This window comes from Ambystoma mexicanum, chromosome 1q (assembly GCF_040938575.1).
Source record: "Ambystoma mexicanum isolate Mex_15411 chromosome 1q, UKY_AmexF1_1, whole genome shotgun sequence".
NCBI lineage: Eukaryota > Metazoa > Chordata > Amphibia > Caudata > Ambystomatidae > Ambystoma > Ambystoma mexicanum.
Genome location: NC_090922.1, coordinates 1,095,130,168 through 1,095,142,918, shown reverse-complemented (window position 1 = coordinate 1,095,142,918; position 12,751 = coordinate 1,095,130,168). Strand labels below are relative to the sequence as shown.

At 44.4% G+C, this 12,751-nt stretch overlaps 1 protein-coding gene across 3 annotated transcripts in view; it reads right to left on the bottom strand.

Moving 5' to 3' along the window:
* The window catches only part of BTBD8 (BTB domain containing 8), a 2,362,893-nt gene extending 2,355,428 nt beyond the window's left edge, over nucleotides 1-7,465 (bottom strand). For 2 of the 3 annotated variants that reach the window (XM_069641787.1, XM_069641786.1), the window contains exon 1: nucleotides 6,448-7,465. In XM_069641787.1, the coding sequence (XP_069497888.1) occupies nucleotides 6,448-6,587 (140 nt within the window). In that variant the 5' untranslated portion in view covers nucleotides 6,588-7,465. The remainder of the gene's footprint in view (nucleotides 1-6,447) is intronic. The other variant, XM_069641785.1, reaches the window with a different exon arrangement.
* Nucleotides 7,466-12,751: the final 5,286 nt, after the last annotated feature.

Sequence of the window (12,751 nt, the reverse complement as noted above, 5' to 3'; positions counted from 1 at the left end):
GCAAAGCTCTTCGAGTTGCCAATGATGAGTTTAGATGGTATTGTGTCACCAATACATGTTGTAGGGCACATATTTTCAACTACTTTGGTTACTTCCAGTATGGAAATTTGTTTGTACTCGAACATGTGGGGGCAGGGACAGTCTGGTTCCAGTACACATCCTGGTGCCTGAATGTCTGTTGCTGGGCAGATGTTGTGGCCACTGGCCATCCATATTTGGAAAGTCACTGCCAGTTGAATGGTGCAGATCCTAACCATTGGTGGACCTGGGAGAGCTTCCAGTCCAGATCGTGGGTAAAAGGAGGACTCTGCAGCAATTCTTCAGATGATGGTTTAAACCAAGTCCTCTACGAAGAGGCCCCTACAGCTGACCGGCAACTACTCCAGTGAAGTCCTGGTGAAGCCCTGCCTTTTTGCCTGATCTCAAGAAGACCCTTGGTGTTGCTTTGACCCCTGGACCAATGGAACAACCAGTCTCGATGGCTGCTTGTGGATCCATTCCTTCTGAGCCTTCGTAAGTGGCCAGCTTTTACCTAGGCTGCCTCGCGGCAGCCTTCTCCATTCAGAGTGCATCCTTGGAACTTGGGAGGATCTTTAACTTGTACAACAAGAAGCCTGTGTCACGACCAGTGACCCAGAACCCCACTGGCATGGTCACGTGCCAGGTAGGGTCAGGACTCGGGGTTCATTTGGGGCCCCAAGGGCCTTGCATTATCATCATAGACTCTCCTGGAGTCAGTCCTGGCGCCTTTGGCGCCAGGCTCATGTTCAGATTGGGACTTTACCTTGAAGGGACTTTACCTTGAAGGGACTACTTTTCCTGTGCAGCCAACATGGAGGCACCCATACAGTCTAGTTCCTAGGAACCAGACTGTGCGGTGAAGTGTTTTAGGGTGTGGTAGCCTGGACTACTTTACAGAGGGCTATATAAACCGCACCCAAGCTACAGAACGTGCTTCGCGTTATTCTGCAGCCAGCAGCGTGACGCTCATCGTGTTCAGAGACCAGCACCCGGCGATCCTTGAATAGTGGACCTGCAGAGGAGACAAAAGAACATTATTACCAGTCTCTTCTTACCTGCAACTTTCCATCCGTCGTTTCCTGCTGCTCGTGGTCTTCCATCCAGTTGGCAGCATCATCAGGACACCACGCTCGCACCGGAAGGAAGCACCTGGAGGGAGAGAGAAAGAAGGACAACGTTAAACAGGTTACTCATGGCATTCACGGCAGTAATCACAAGATCCTCACCTGGCTGGGCATTTCTTGACTGGTTCTGCTCCGGAAATCTTCACAAGCCCAGAAAGACCATTGCGACCTGAAAAGGAAGAAAGAATACAGGTTAGCAAGAAAAGACATTACCGCGCCGCACTTCGTGCCTAACCTACCATCCATCATACGCTCCTGCGTCCATCATCCTGGCAGGAGCCTGATCCAAGTAGCGCACCCACTGAACCTCTGTGCACCTAAGGGGAAACAAACAAGAAAAGACATTATTAGCAAGAAAGGAAAGCAAGGACATTTAAAGACTGCTATAACCAGACTTACCTCCTTAAAGACACTTGAATGGGTTAGCACCAGTGAAGTTAACTCAGTCGCTTCAACCCGCAGAAGACTACGTGCCCCTGCACAGAAGGCAGGACGGAGAGCACGCCAGACATAACAAGTTGAGGAGTGGGCCATCAGTGGCTGGTAGGAGGAAACGAAGTCTGTTCCTAAATCCAGTCCTCCTGTGTTTTCAGGCCCGACTGCCACAGAAGGCATCGCCCATACTTGAGAACGTCTAGGGGGAATCCAGTAAACCAGGGCATAAGGGCATCCCCGTGGATACCAGGTGGGCATAACAGCCTGCTCCTGCATTTTCAGCCTTCTTGCATCCACTGTAGCCTTGCAGGACCTGTTCCTTTGTTCGTCCCTTGAAGATCGCCTGTCTCGACCTGAACATGGCACCTCCTTTTGCAATTCGTCTTCTTTGCGTACCAGACATGTCCTGAGGTCGCCTGCTCCCCAAAAGTCTTCTCCTTATCTTTGTTTATGTTTTCAGCTGGAAGGTGCCTTGAACTGATTGCTAAGCACCATGACTGACCAAAACTAAATCCCAAACGTGACCTCTGCGCCTGTCACCACTGGGACCTCCTTAACAGAACCAAGCACAAAAGACTGTGTGCCCAATGGTTACATGGCCATAAAGTCCTGTCCCTAAAGCCCTCTTTCCTGACTTTGGTCGATGGAGGCCTGGTCATGGATCCCTGCCCAGGCCTAACCTAGTGTCTGGGATTGAGCGAGTTTACTTTGGAACTGATAACTTTAGGGCATAAGACCTCAAACCATCTTCCGGTTGGACTCACTAAGTGTTAGGGAAACTGTCCTGTGATTATTCGAAACTGTCTTTACTGAATTTCGTACATCTGAATACATACATGTGTTTCACTGGTTATTTAATCATATGCTTCCTTTCTTCTCCTAATGGCTTCCTTTCTTCTCCTAATGGTTAATGTACATATCTGTCTTCTAGAAAGTGTGTAATGTCCTGGAAGCCTTTTCTGACTGTTTCACTCTGCCTTTCCTGGTTGTGTTCTGTAGCCATCCTAAACAACAACCACTTGGTAAGGGGTTCGAGGGCTTGCTTGGTGCTCTTTGGAGGGATCTCTGTGTATTTCTAATTTGACTTCCAATCCGTTTGTTGAGCTGGTCTGAAGCTAGAGTTCCACTCTTTGGGTAGTAGTCCTGTTTTTGTTTCTGGTTTTCTTCCTTAGTCCACCCAACCCCTTAGCAATTGGCTAATGCAGTAGGTTTGCCTTTCCTTTTGTCCTGGCAGCCTTCTCTGACTGCTTCCCTCTGCCTTCTCCCATTCACCTCATCCATTCCCCAACCCTCCCTCCCCTATGTCAACCCATTTGGTTGTCAGTGATCGTGTCCCCCTCACATAACCAGAACAGCTGTATTTCAGAGGCCCTCCCAGGGCAGCCGGCTAAGGGCCAGAGGCAAAGAGCAGCTCAAGTCTGGCCAGTCCCCATCTCCTGTTTGCCTATGGACGCCTAACGGGACACAGCTACATCTAGGTTAGGTGGTATGGGCGGGGAGTACAGCCATTACTGTGCTCTGGTAAATCCCTATCACTCCTACATTACTACAACCTACTCATGACATTATGTTGTCCTGCACTGTGCTCTTGAATTTGCTGATGTATTGCATTTGGAAGAAATGTGAAGGCTAACCTGAAATGTGAAGGCTAACCTATGTGTTGCATTTAGAAGAAATGTGTGAAGCAGCCCTACAGATAAGGGGTATATCAGCCACTTTTACTCCCTAGAAATAGGCAAATACTCCCAAAAAATAAAAATAGGAAGTAAAAATACTCCCAACAAAAAATAGGAAACAGACATGTAGAATCTTGTGCCCATGCTTTCACCCACACAGTTCCACGGATTTGTTTGGACCAGTAGTGGATGTAGTACCACAGGAAAAACCGGTATTAGTACTGCCTGTTCAGAAGAAGAAAACATGTATAGTTTAATGTGTATGAATAATTAGGTGCAAAGTAATGATTACAAAAATGTTTCCGTATTTCAGTTAACATTTAAAATACTCCCATTGGGCATTTTTACTCCCTACAAAAACATGTTACTTTAAAAACTAGGGAGTAAAATACTATCTGGAGCACTGGTGTGAAGGCTAACCTATAATGTATTTTGTTGGCGTGCAGTGTGTTGCTCTTAGATGTATTTTGGGGGCAGGCAGTGTGTTGCACTTAGATGTATTTTAATGAATATACAATCTGTCCAGAGAATATCTGGGTGAGTGTAGAATGTAGCTAGTGCAAAGATTCTATGTGAACGTTGAATGTAGCTAGAGCACTCGGGCAATCACTAAGTCACAGCAAATGCTTTTTAAAATCAGTTGCACTCCATGCTTATGGAACTTTAGCTGAAGGCACAGCCCTAGACCTGCACGCATCTGCCATCAAACACCACACAAAAACACTTTGCACAACACCTCTGCCATAAGAATGCAGCTATTGCTCACAACAAATATTTGATATATAGCTGCACACATAATAACTATCCCGCTCTTGGATACCCCCTCTAGACTGCCTCCCACCACCCATCCACATGCTGGCTCGACACGGGTGGCTAGCAAGGACTTGGTCAGCCCTTCATAGCTTCGTACTGGCGGTTATGCACACATGCATACTAACGTTCCCATACATGGAGTTCGGTCCCACGAGAGCGTTTAACCTACAGCATGTTGGGACCATACCAACTGTAAAACGAGCTATAGAAATGATACAATAAAATACAATGACATTTTACAAGTCGTTTTACTTGCTTAGTGTTTGTACAAAGGCCTAACAAATCATTGTATTTTTTGTACTTACCCATCTAAATGGAATTACTGGTGGTGTTCTGTGAGGATTCACTGTAGCCCTAGACCATTTTCATAGCCATACTGAGACCAAGCCTTGCCGCTCTGCTACCTTACCTTGAGTTTGGCTATTCTCAGTGTCTCCCAGTTCACCATAATAAATTTAGTCCCCAAATTCAATCTCAACAACTAGCCCATCTCACAGTAGTGATAAGGCTATACATCTGGCTTCACTTACTGCTGATAAGTTTAATAATTGATAATGCAAAAACGAAACACACAGTGACATGTTCTACTTTGGATTCAAAGTGAAGTTGCCTGGATCATCTACTTATATGCAATATGAACATGTATCCAACGTGTCAGTAATATGTAATATTATAATTCAACAACAGAAGCCTTTAGAATTGAGTCACAGGAATCCAGGTTTCATTATTTCACCTTTGCACTGAAAAATAGATCTGCTAAATTATTTCACGTTTAGCCACAACTACTAGACATTGCTGGGTAACCTTTTAGAAACCAGACAGCAGTTCTGTATATTATTTTGCAGCAGCAAATGCTGCTTGGTCCTCCTCTCAGTGCTACTGCCATTGTTTCAAGTTAGGGGCTAGTGAAGTATTTTGAAGCAGGCCCCTTACGTGGGCAAAGGGTTAGTGGCAAATGAATGGAACATAAATTGGTGATTTCTTAAGTTAAAGTAGCAATAATACTAAACATTCACAAAACCTTACAACATATGTCATTTATGATGTTATTACGATACTGTCTGAATCGTGTTTGACATGGACGATGGCAGTGGTTAAGTAAAAATGCAAGTAGAGTACTGCACCCTTCATTGAAGATACTTTCGAAAACATTAATACTCACATTCAATAGCTGATCTAACCATACATATAATACACCCTAGGCCTTTATTTACAAAATCATGACAGGACATATTGTTTGGTGCTGTATTTTACATACAAGTGATACAATGGTCCCGGGATTCATGGGTGCATTTTTCTTAACTGCAGCAAGCAGTGCATTGTAATCTCTGTCAAAATACATACTGAGCTCTTGTACTCATGAGGAAGAAAGCATCATCACTGGTAAGTGAAAGGTGTCACTGTGGTGCAGCCTTATTACCCTTTCCTTCAGCGAGATGCCACCTGATGTCAATGGCCATGGATCCTATATTCCCTCCAGAGATTATACCAAAGAATAAATATTGTTTAAGGAAAGCCATTGGTCTGTTCCCTACTTCCCTTATCTTTCTATATTGTCCCTCAGACAAAGTTAGCATTCAGTGGATTAATAGGAACATCTGATTTTTAGAGTATTATAAATCTGTATTTCAAGCATTGAGGGACACCTGCTAAAGAAATAATGCTTGATTGGGGCGATAGTTCATTCATTGCTGTTTAAGAGGAAATCAAATTGATATGTGTTCATTCTTTGTAATTGGTAAATATGTTGTACTGTTGATATTAATGTAAAAAGTGTAGTCCTAAAAATTAACTGGTGCCTGAGCAAGAATCCAAAGCAACATAACAGTATTTGTCATATGCCCCCATTCTAAAATCAAAGATCTGAACTTAACACATAGTTTGGTGATGCCAACATTTTCCAAAATAGTTAAATAAAACTTGGTGGTCTGTGTCTCTTACAGAACAGGTGGCACTGTATAGCTGTTCTTACCAAAATGCTGATTCCATGAGGGGAATTTAAAAAAAATGTTCTCAATAATGTGATACACTGTCACTTTATTAGCAGATCATCATAATACTGTGAGATACCTAACGTATATACAAGATGTTTCACGCTTGCTGAGACCCTCTGAACCTATTTCCAGAAGTACTTTGGGAAAATGCACTAAGGTGTAAAGAAAATGACAAGCCATAAATATTTATTTGGCCTTCCTGTATTAACTAGTTTCTTGTGCACATAAATGGGTTTTGGGAGCCACATATTCCCAATAAATATTTTTGCTTCATTTTAACATCATTGTATTGCTAGTCCTACATGCTGTTAAGTTGCAGAAAGAAGGACAGTTTAAATGCAAAAACACTTAAGTAGCAAAATGAGTATGAAAGAAGCGAAATACCTGAGCAGATCTCCGGAGAGCTGCTCTGCCAACAGCTCCTTTAATCGTTGGCGCTCAGAAGCCTCCTTCTCCGTGAACCCTTTGAGCAGTCCTCCAGTACTAGCTCCTCTTTGTGCTAGGGCACCAGCACACGATGCCATGCTGAAGAGAACACTGGCCTCTACTTGCAATTATCCACGGATGTAGGTAACTGGTCTGGACTTTCTACCACTCCAAGGACAGGGTAAATGACTCACCTTTTCACTATGGGAGAAGGGTTGACTAAATATACCAATGCTCACAGGACGGTCGTGGCATGAAAAGAATTACAATGTTAATCACTCACAGGCAGGTGGGAACTGGCTCAACTCTTTGGGACTGAAATGATGGATGAAATTGTCTCAATTCTTCACAGTTAATTGCAGCACCGATCTAAGCGATACCTTTCATTATAAGGGTACACAAAGCGTCTACTACTGAATGCGTAGAAGGGGTACTGACCTTCTGCCGATAAGAACGTGTTGGTCAACACGTGGGCTAGGAGAACACACGATTAATACGTATAACACCCACAAAATAACGGAAGGTGTTATTCATCTGACACTTACTACGTGGAGGGGGTATCATTATGTATTCAAGAATGACAGCAAGGGCTAGGTGGTGAACACGTAATCACTAACGTAATGAAGGGCGCACTTGTCTCTATTTTTCACCAGTCACAGAACAGAAAGGCATGCTCCAAAATGTTTGTCAATCGGAGGGGGAGCTCGCTGTCAACGTCCACCACTTGCTTAAATGAAGAACTGCCGTTTTCTCATTATAGTGGTCGATTATCCCTTCTCTAAAATAGGGATTTTAGGGTGATACAAGACAACTCCGCATTGGTGACATCTTTCCCTAGCGTGAACTCTCGAGACAAGGAGTATCACTTGTGAGGTGCTCATAGCTCTTCTACACTCAGCAGCCACCGCTTTGCCATGGTTCGTAAATGTTTCCTGACAGCAACTACTTCCCACTACAGGAACAAGAAACGGCGCTGGTGTCACGTGGGAGCACGCAACCTCTGGGCAACGTACAAAACGCTTAGTCCCGCCTTCTAAACTGTGAAAACACAGCGATTAGACGTACCTGCCTGTGACTGGGACGCGAAGGTTCAACAACGCGAACACGAAAGGTGCACTTTTCTGGGTTGTATGGACAAGGCAGCGCTTTGCACCAAAGACAGCGCGAAGATTAACATTCTAGCACAGGTTTTGCTGGTCAGATTATTTCAGACTACGATTCCCATGAGCCCTCACCATTAATTGAGCTGCGTAGGGATGATGGGAATCGTTGTCCAAAACGCACAAAGGTGTTAAAAGAGCCAACGTTTGTAAAATGTTTTAGGGATCATGGGAATGTTTGTGTAAGATATATTTTTATTTTTTTATTTTGGTTTTTGGTGCTTACGCACCTTTACAAAAAAAAAGGATATGACTAAGAATAAACATAATTGTTCGGAATAAAACGTGTTTGTTATACACACAATACTTTTTAAAATACGAGAATATGCATACAATAAGAAAGAAACATTAAAACATAACACAACATAATACCTTTACATGAACAAGAGTTAACGGATTGACACATATTACACTAAATTCTTAGTAAAGTCATCATTTCTCAATGCCATTGAGCATCTACAACCCTGAGACATAACAGAAAAAAACAATAAGGTTTCCTTTAAGCTTTCACAACATTACTTCAGACTGTTTATGTCCATTTCATTGTGCCATTATCTAATGGCAGCGGATTCAACAATGATTAGTAGAAATCGAACAGTTGCCAGTATTATAGAATTGCTTGTTCCCCACATGCACCTGGCCCATATGAGGTTCCGTCCTAAAGCTGTGTTTGCATTTAGAAAATCTTTCAGTGCGTGTACTCTGTATGACCCAAAATATGGGCAAAAGAGGAAGAGATGTTTTAAAGTTTCCACTGCTTCTACATTGTGACGTTGTCAGTGTACACGACGCATGCGCGAGCCTCGTTTTGGGTTGCTCATGTGTGTTTTGAATAACGAAAGTCCGTGCGGCAGTTGCCGCCGGGACCTTGGAAAGCATGGTCGCATGTGTCATGTCTCAGTGATTGTATGCGTGCACGTGTTAGTACAGGGCGGCCCGAGGCACCGGCTCGCCCATCACATTGGCGACGAGGATGGGATAAAACGGAGTGAGCAGTTTGACATGCAGCGACGTGTCAACCACGGGGCATTTTCTTTGTTGTTCATCACGAATCCGACGTGAGCGATGGCGATATCGTTAGCCTCAGTGCGGAAGGCAGTAGCGGCCCGCGAGGGTGCTCTTGCGCTGCCCACGTGCTAACGGAAGATAGAACGCCAAAGTGTCCGTAGCGCTTCATTCCAAGAGGACTGCATGACCGTCTAAGCACAGAAGGCAGCCAGGAAGTGGAACATTGTCGTAGCACTGTGTCACCTGGGCGCATGGGACCAGGTGCATCAGCGATCTGTTCGAGTCACGTTTGCGGCCTCTAATCTGGCATTGAGGTGCCTGTGCGACTGGCGAAGATGACGGACAGCGATGGAGAAGCGTCGGCGACGCAAACGGTGGTGCGCAGACAACAGGGTTCATTGTTACCCATGCAGGAATTTGACACTTCAGGTCCACCCTCAAAATTGGGCCCAAAATGGTTGCTGTGGATAAAAAAATTGGACATGTATTTTGCAGCGACCGGAGAGACCAATGACGAAGCCAAGAGGGCGACATTGCTCTGTTCGGCCAGGGATGGACGTTCTCCGCATATATGAGTCTCTAAACCTGCAAGTGGCGACGTATGATGCCGTTAAAACGGCTCTCAAGAACTATTTCATTCCTCTCTCCAACGTGGACTTCGACAGATTTTTATTCTGTGGTGAGAAACAGTGGGAGGAGAAATCGCTTGATCAGTTCTGCGCACGTCTGCGGCAGATGGCTACCACCTGTTGTGAAAACAAGGAAATAATATGAGGCAGGGTAACCAAAAAGGAAACACACCAAACACAGGCTACAAAGGAACATACAAAGCACTTTATTTTATACTGAATCCAGTTACAAAAGAACAGAACAAAATTCAGATAGCTATCGACCCTCAGTACAACAGAGCGAACTCCGGCGTGGTTCGGTGTGCTCAGTGAGTGCAAATATTCATTTAAACAGTCAGGCTTTTATACATTTCTCCAGCCTGTTGTCCAGCCTTTCTTCAGGTTAACCATTCCATAAATAAGTTACTGCTCTAGGGTCCCTTGCCAGGTCAAATCTAGTTCATCTTAGGTTTATACATTAACAAGAAGAAATGGTAATAATGTATGCTCTAGGCCTAACATTACAATGCGGGACTTAATTTATACAATATAGTTAAGCAGGTGTTCTCATTCAATTATAGATCAGTTTCGGTGATACAGGTAATCCATTTCACACAGGTCAGCAGAAGGACAAGGTCTCAGCTCATGACCCTAACAAGTGGCCTGCAGGCAAGTTATACATTAGCTGTACAGAGGTCATGACAATCGAGTTCTGTTCTGAATAACATAGGCTACCATTTTAGCTCACATGGTGACTTTATAGAGCAAGAAAACCTAAAATGGCGGCTTCACCCAAAATGACAGTTTACATGGTTTCTAAGGTCAGGACCTTGCAATGCGAGTTTATTCACATGTAGTTTATAAGCAGCTTGTTAGCAGCTTGGCGTAGGCCAATATACATATATTCATAGCAATAGGAGGCACGATATAATTTCTAGTTTGACAAACCCTCCTTTTGGCCTATGCCAAGTGCTAAACAACTTCTGATCTCCCTGCAAATAACTCCATGTGTCATCATCCATACACCCTGAATAGCTGTCAGAAATATCTATCGCCATTAGATCTTTTACTAAGATCTCTTTCAGTACATACTCCTTAGAGGTTTTATCCGGGGCATACACTTTATGTCCTATTGTACCTATCGCCTGAGCGCAACATCCCCCTAGCATTGAACATATACTTGGTAGACATTGGATACAACAACAAAGAAATAGCAGAATTCCCAAAATAATCAGCAAGACTGAAAGCACTTTCCAACCCCAAGACCGCAAGAAGTCCCAGAACCAAGCGCTAAGATCCCAATTTCCCTCAGGAACATGCACTTCTGAACTAAGAATGTGCAGATTCTGTATTGCCTTAAAAATAGTTGGGGAGGAATCCGGTACGAAAACACAGCAAGCGGACCCCACTAGTTTACATACTCCACCATGTTCAGCCAGAATGACATCTAATGCCATCCGGTTCTGAAGCGCTACCAATCTGATCGCTTTCTGCTCTAAAGTCATATTATAGAGTATATCTGTGGTCCGGTTGATGGTTCTCTTCAGTACTCTCGCTAGTTTCCTGATATCCTCGGAATTCGCTATCTGCCCAAAGAATGGAAGGAATGATTTCGCTACATCTCCTAAAACCTGTGCTGGAGTGTCGCCATTCTCGTCCCGCCGTGGACGAGCCTTCGAAACCTCTACAGTACTTGCTATAAACACCCCAGATAACAAGTTCACTGCCAATCCTTGGGCAACCATGGAAATGCTACATTACCGCAAACAAAATAGATAGGTTCGCCTACATACAAAGGTCTGTCTTGCCCAGTCAAATTTGCAACGTTGGCACAACCTTTAAAATCTCCCATTGACCGGGTGCCATTCCTCTGTATGCAGAAAGAAACTGAATCGGGGCTATGGTTAACAGTATAAGAAGGAGGCACGGCATCCTTATTGCCTATCAGAGCCATTTTAAAGGAAATCAAAGATTGGAAAGGACGAGACAGTCTATCAAAAGGCCTAATAGAAGCAATATTGAGTTTACTCCTATTTGCGAAAAGCGAGCATTCCAGGGGAGTCAGAACACATTTCTCAAAACTATTCAAATTAGTGCCATCAAAGTTCCCCGAGATGCTATCGTTCCATCGGCCAAAGAACTGTGCTCTAAGTGAAGCATAACAAGCAGTTGTCAAAGGTAAAGGGTGAATATACCAACCTAGCCCCTTATCCCCATGTTGCGGTAAATGCGAGCAGATCCAACAATTGGTTCTGTTAAAGATTGCATGGGTAGCATTCCTAATTAGAAGTAGAGTGTTATTTTGATAATTCCGTCTATGCAAAAGATCTCTAGGTGACAAGGTATGTAGTTGCACAGAAGGAGTGGGAACAACAGTTATATTTTCAACAGGTAGGAAATCATGACAAGGTATGTAGTTGCACAGAAGGAGTGGGAACAACAGTTATATTTTCAACAGGTAGGAAATCATTCAAAGGGTACATTCTCTCCAAATACCAAAACCCACAACCAACAGTTACTAAAAGTCCCGTGATTATCACCAGTAGACAACAAAACGTTTTCGGGGCCCCCATACATATCTGCTCATTGTCTCTCCTAGTCACATTTTTGTCCAAAAGTTCAGACGAATAGTAGCGGATGCGGGCATTGTCGTCTTCAATCGAGAAACACCAATTGCTCGTTTGCTGGCGACTCCGGTCGCGCGTCTTCTTAATGTCTATTCCCACAACCCTTAGCCAGTAGAACCCTTTATGCAATTGGGCCAAAAAAAGGCAAGCCCTCAAATTCTTTCAATTGTACAGCAAGAGTCGTATTGTAAACCTATCTCCTTGGGCGGAGATTATACTTCACAGTTTCCGGTGCAAAAGAATCAGCAGACAGGATGTCGTCACTTCCGACAGGAGGTGGCGAGTGAACAGAAGTTGGATCAGAAGATGGATGATCCACAAACGATGCAGTGGGAGAGCAAGGAGGCAAGATGGCCGTTTTGTCGGGCCTTACAACTTACGGAACGGCCTCCGATACTCTCTCTCCACCGTCTGCCGTTTCGGGTACGTTGGTTTCAATGTCGGAAAGGGGTTCTGCGTCTTCTGTATCGTATGGCACTGGGTGTGGGATCCGTTTGGTGTGGCTGCCGTGGATCCAGTGGCGACGTCCTCCTACCCGCACCGCAGTCTGAGTGACCAGGAGCACCTGGTAGGGGCCCGTCAAATGTGGTGCCAGGCAAGACGCTCTATCGAAGGATTTAACGAGGATCCAATCCCCTGGTCGTAGACTGTGACCGGGGCCCTCGTACCTCACCGGCAATGCCTCTCGCACCTGGTGATAAATTGAAAACAGGTTTTTAGTCAATTGGTTACAATAGTCGGAGAGAAGTACATTTTCTACATCGCGCAATGCGCAGCTTTTAGGCAAACCCCAAATATTAGCATGTCGCCCCATTACCACCTCAAAGGGAGAGAGCCCAGTCTTAGTTTGAGGGGTTTT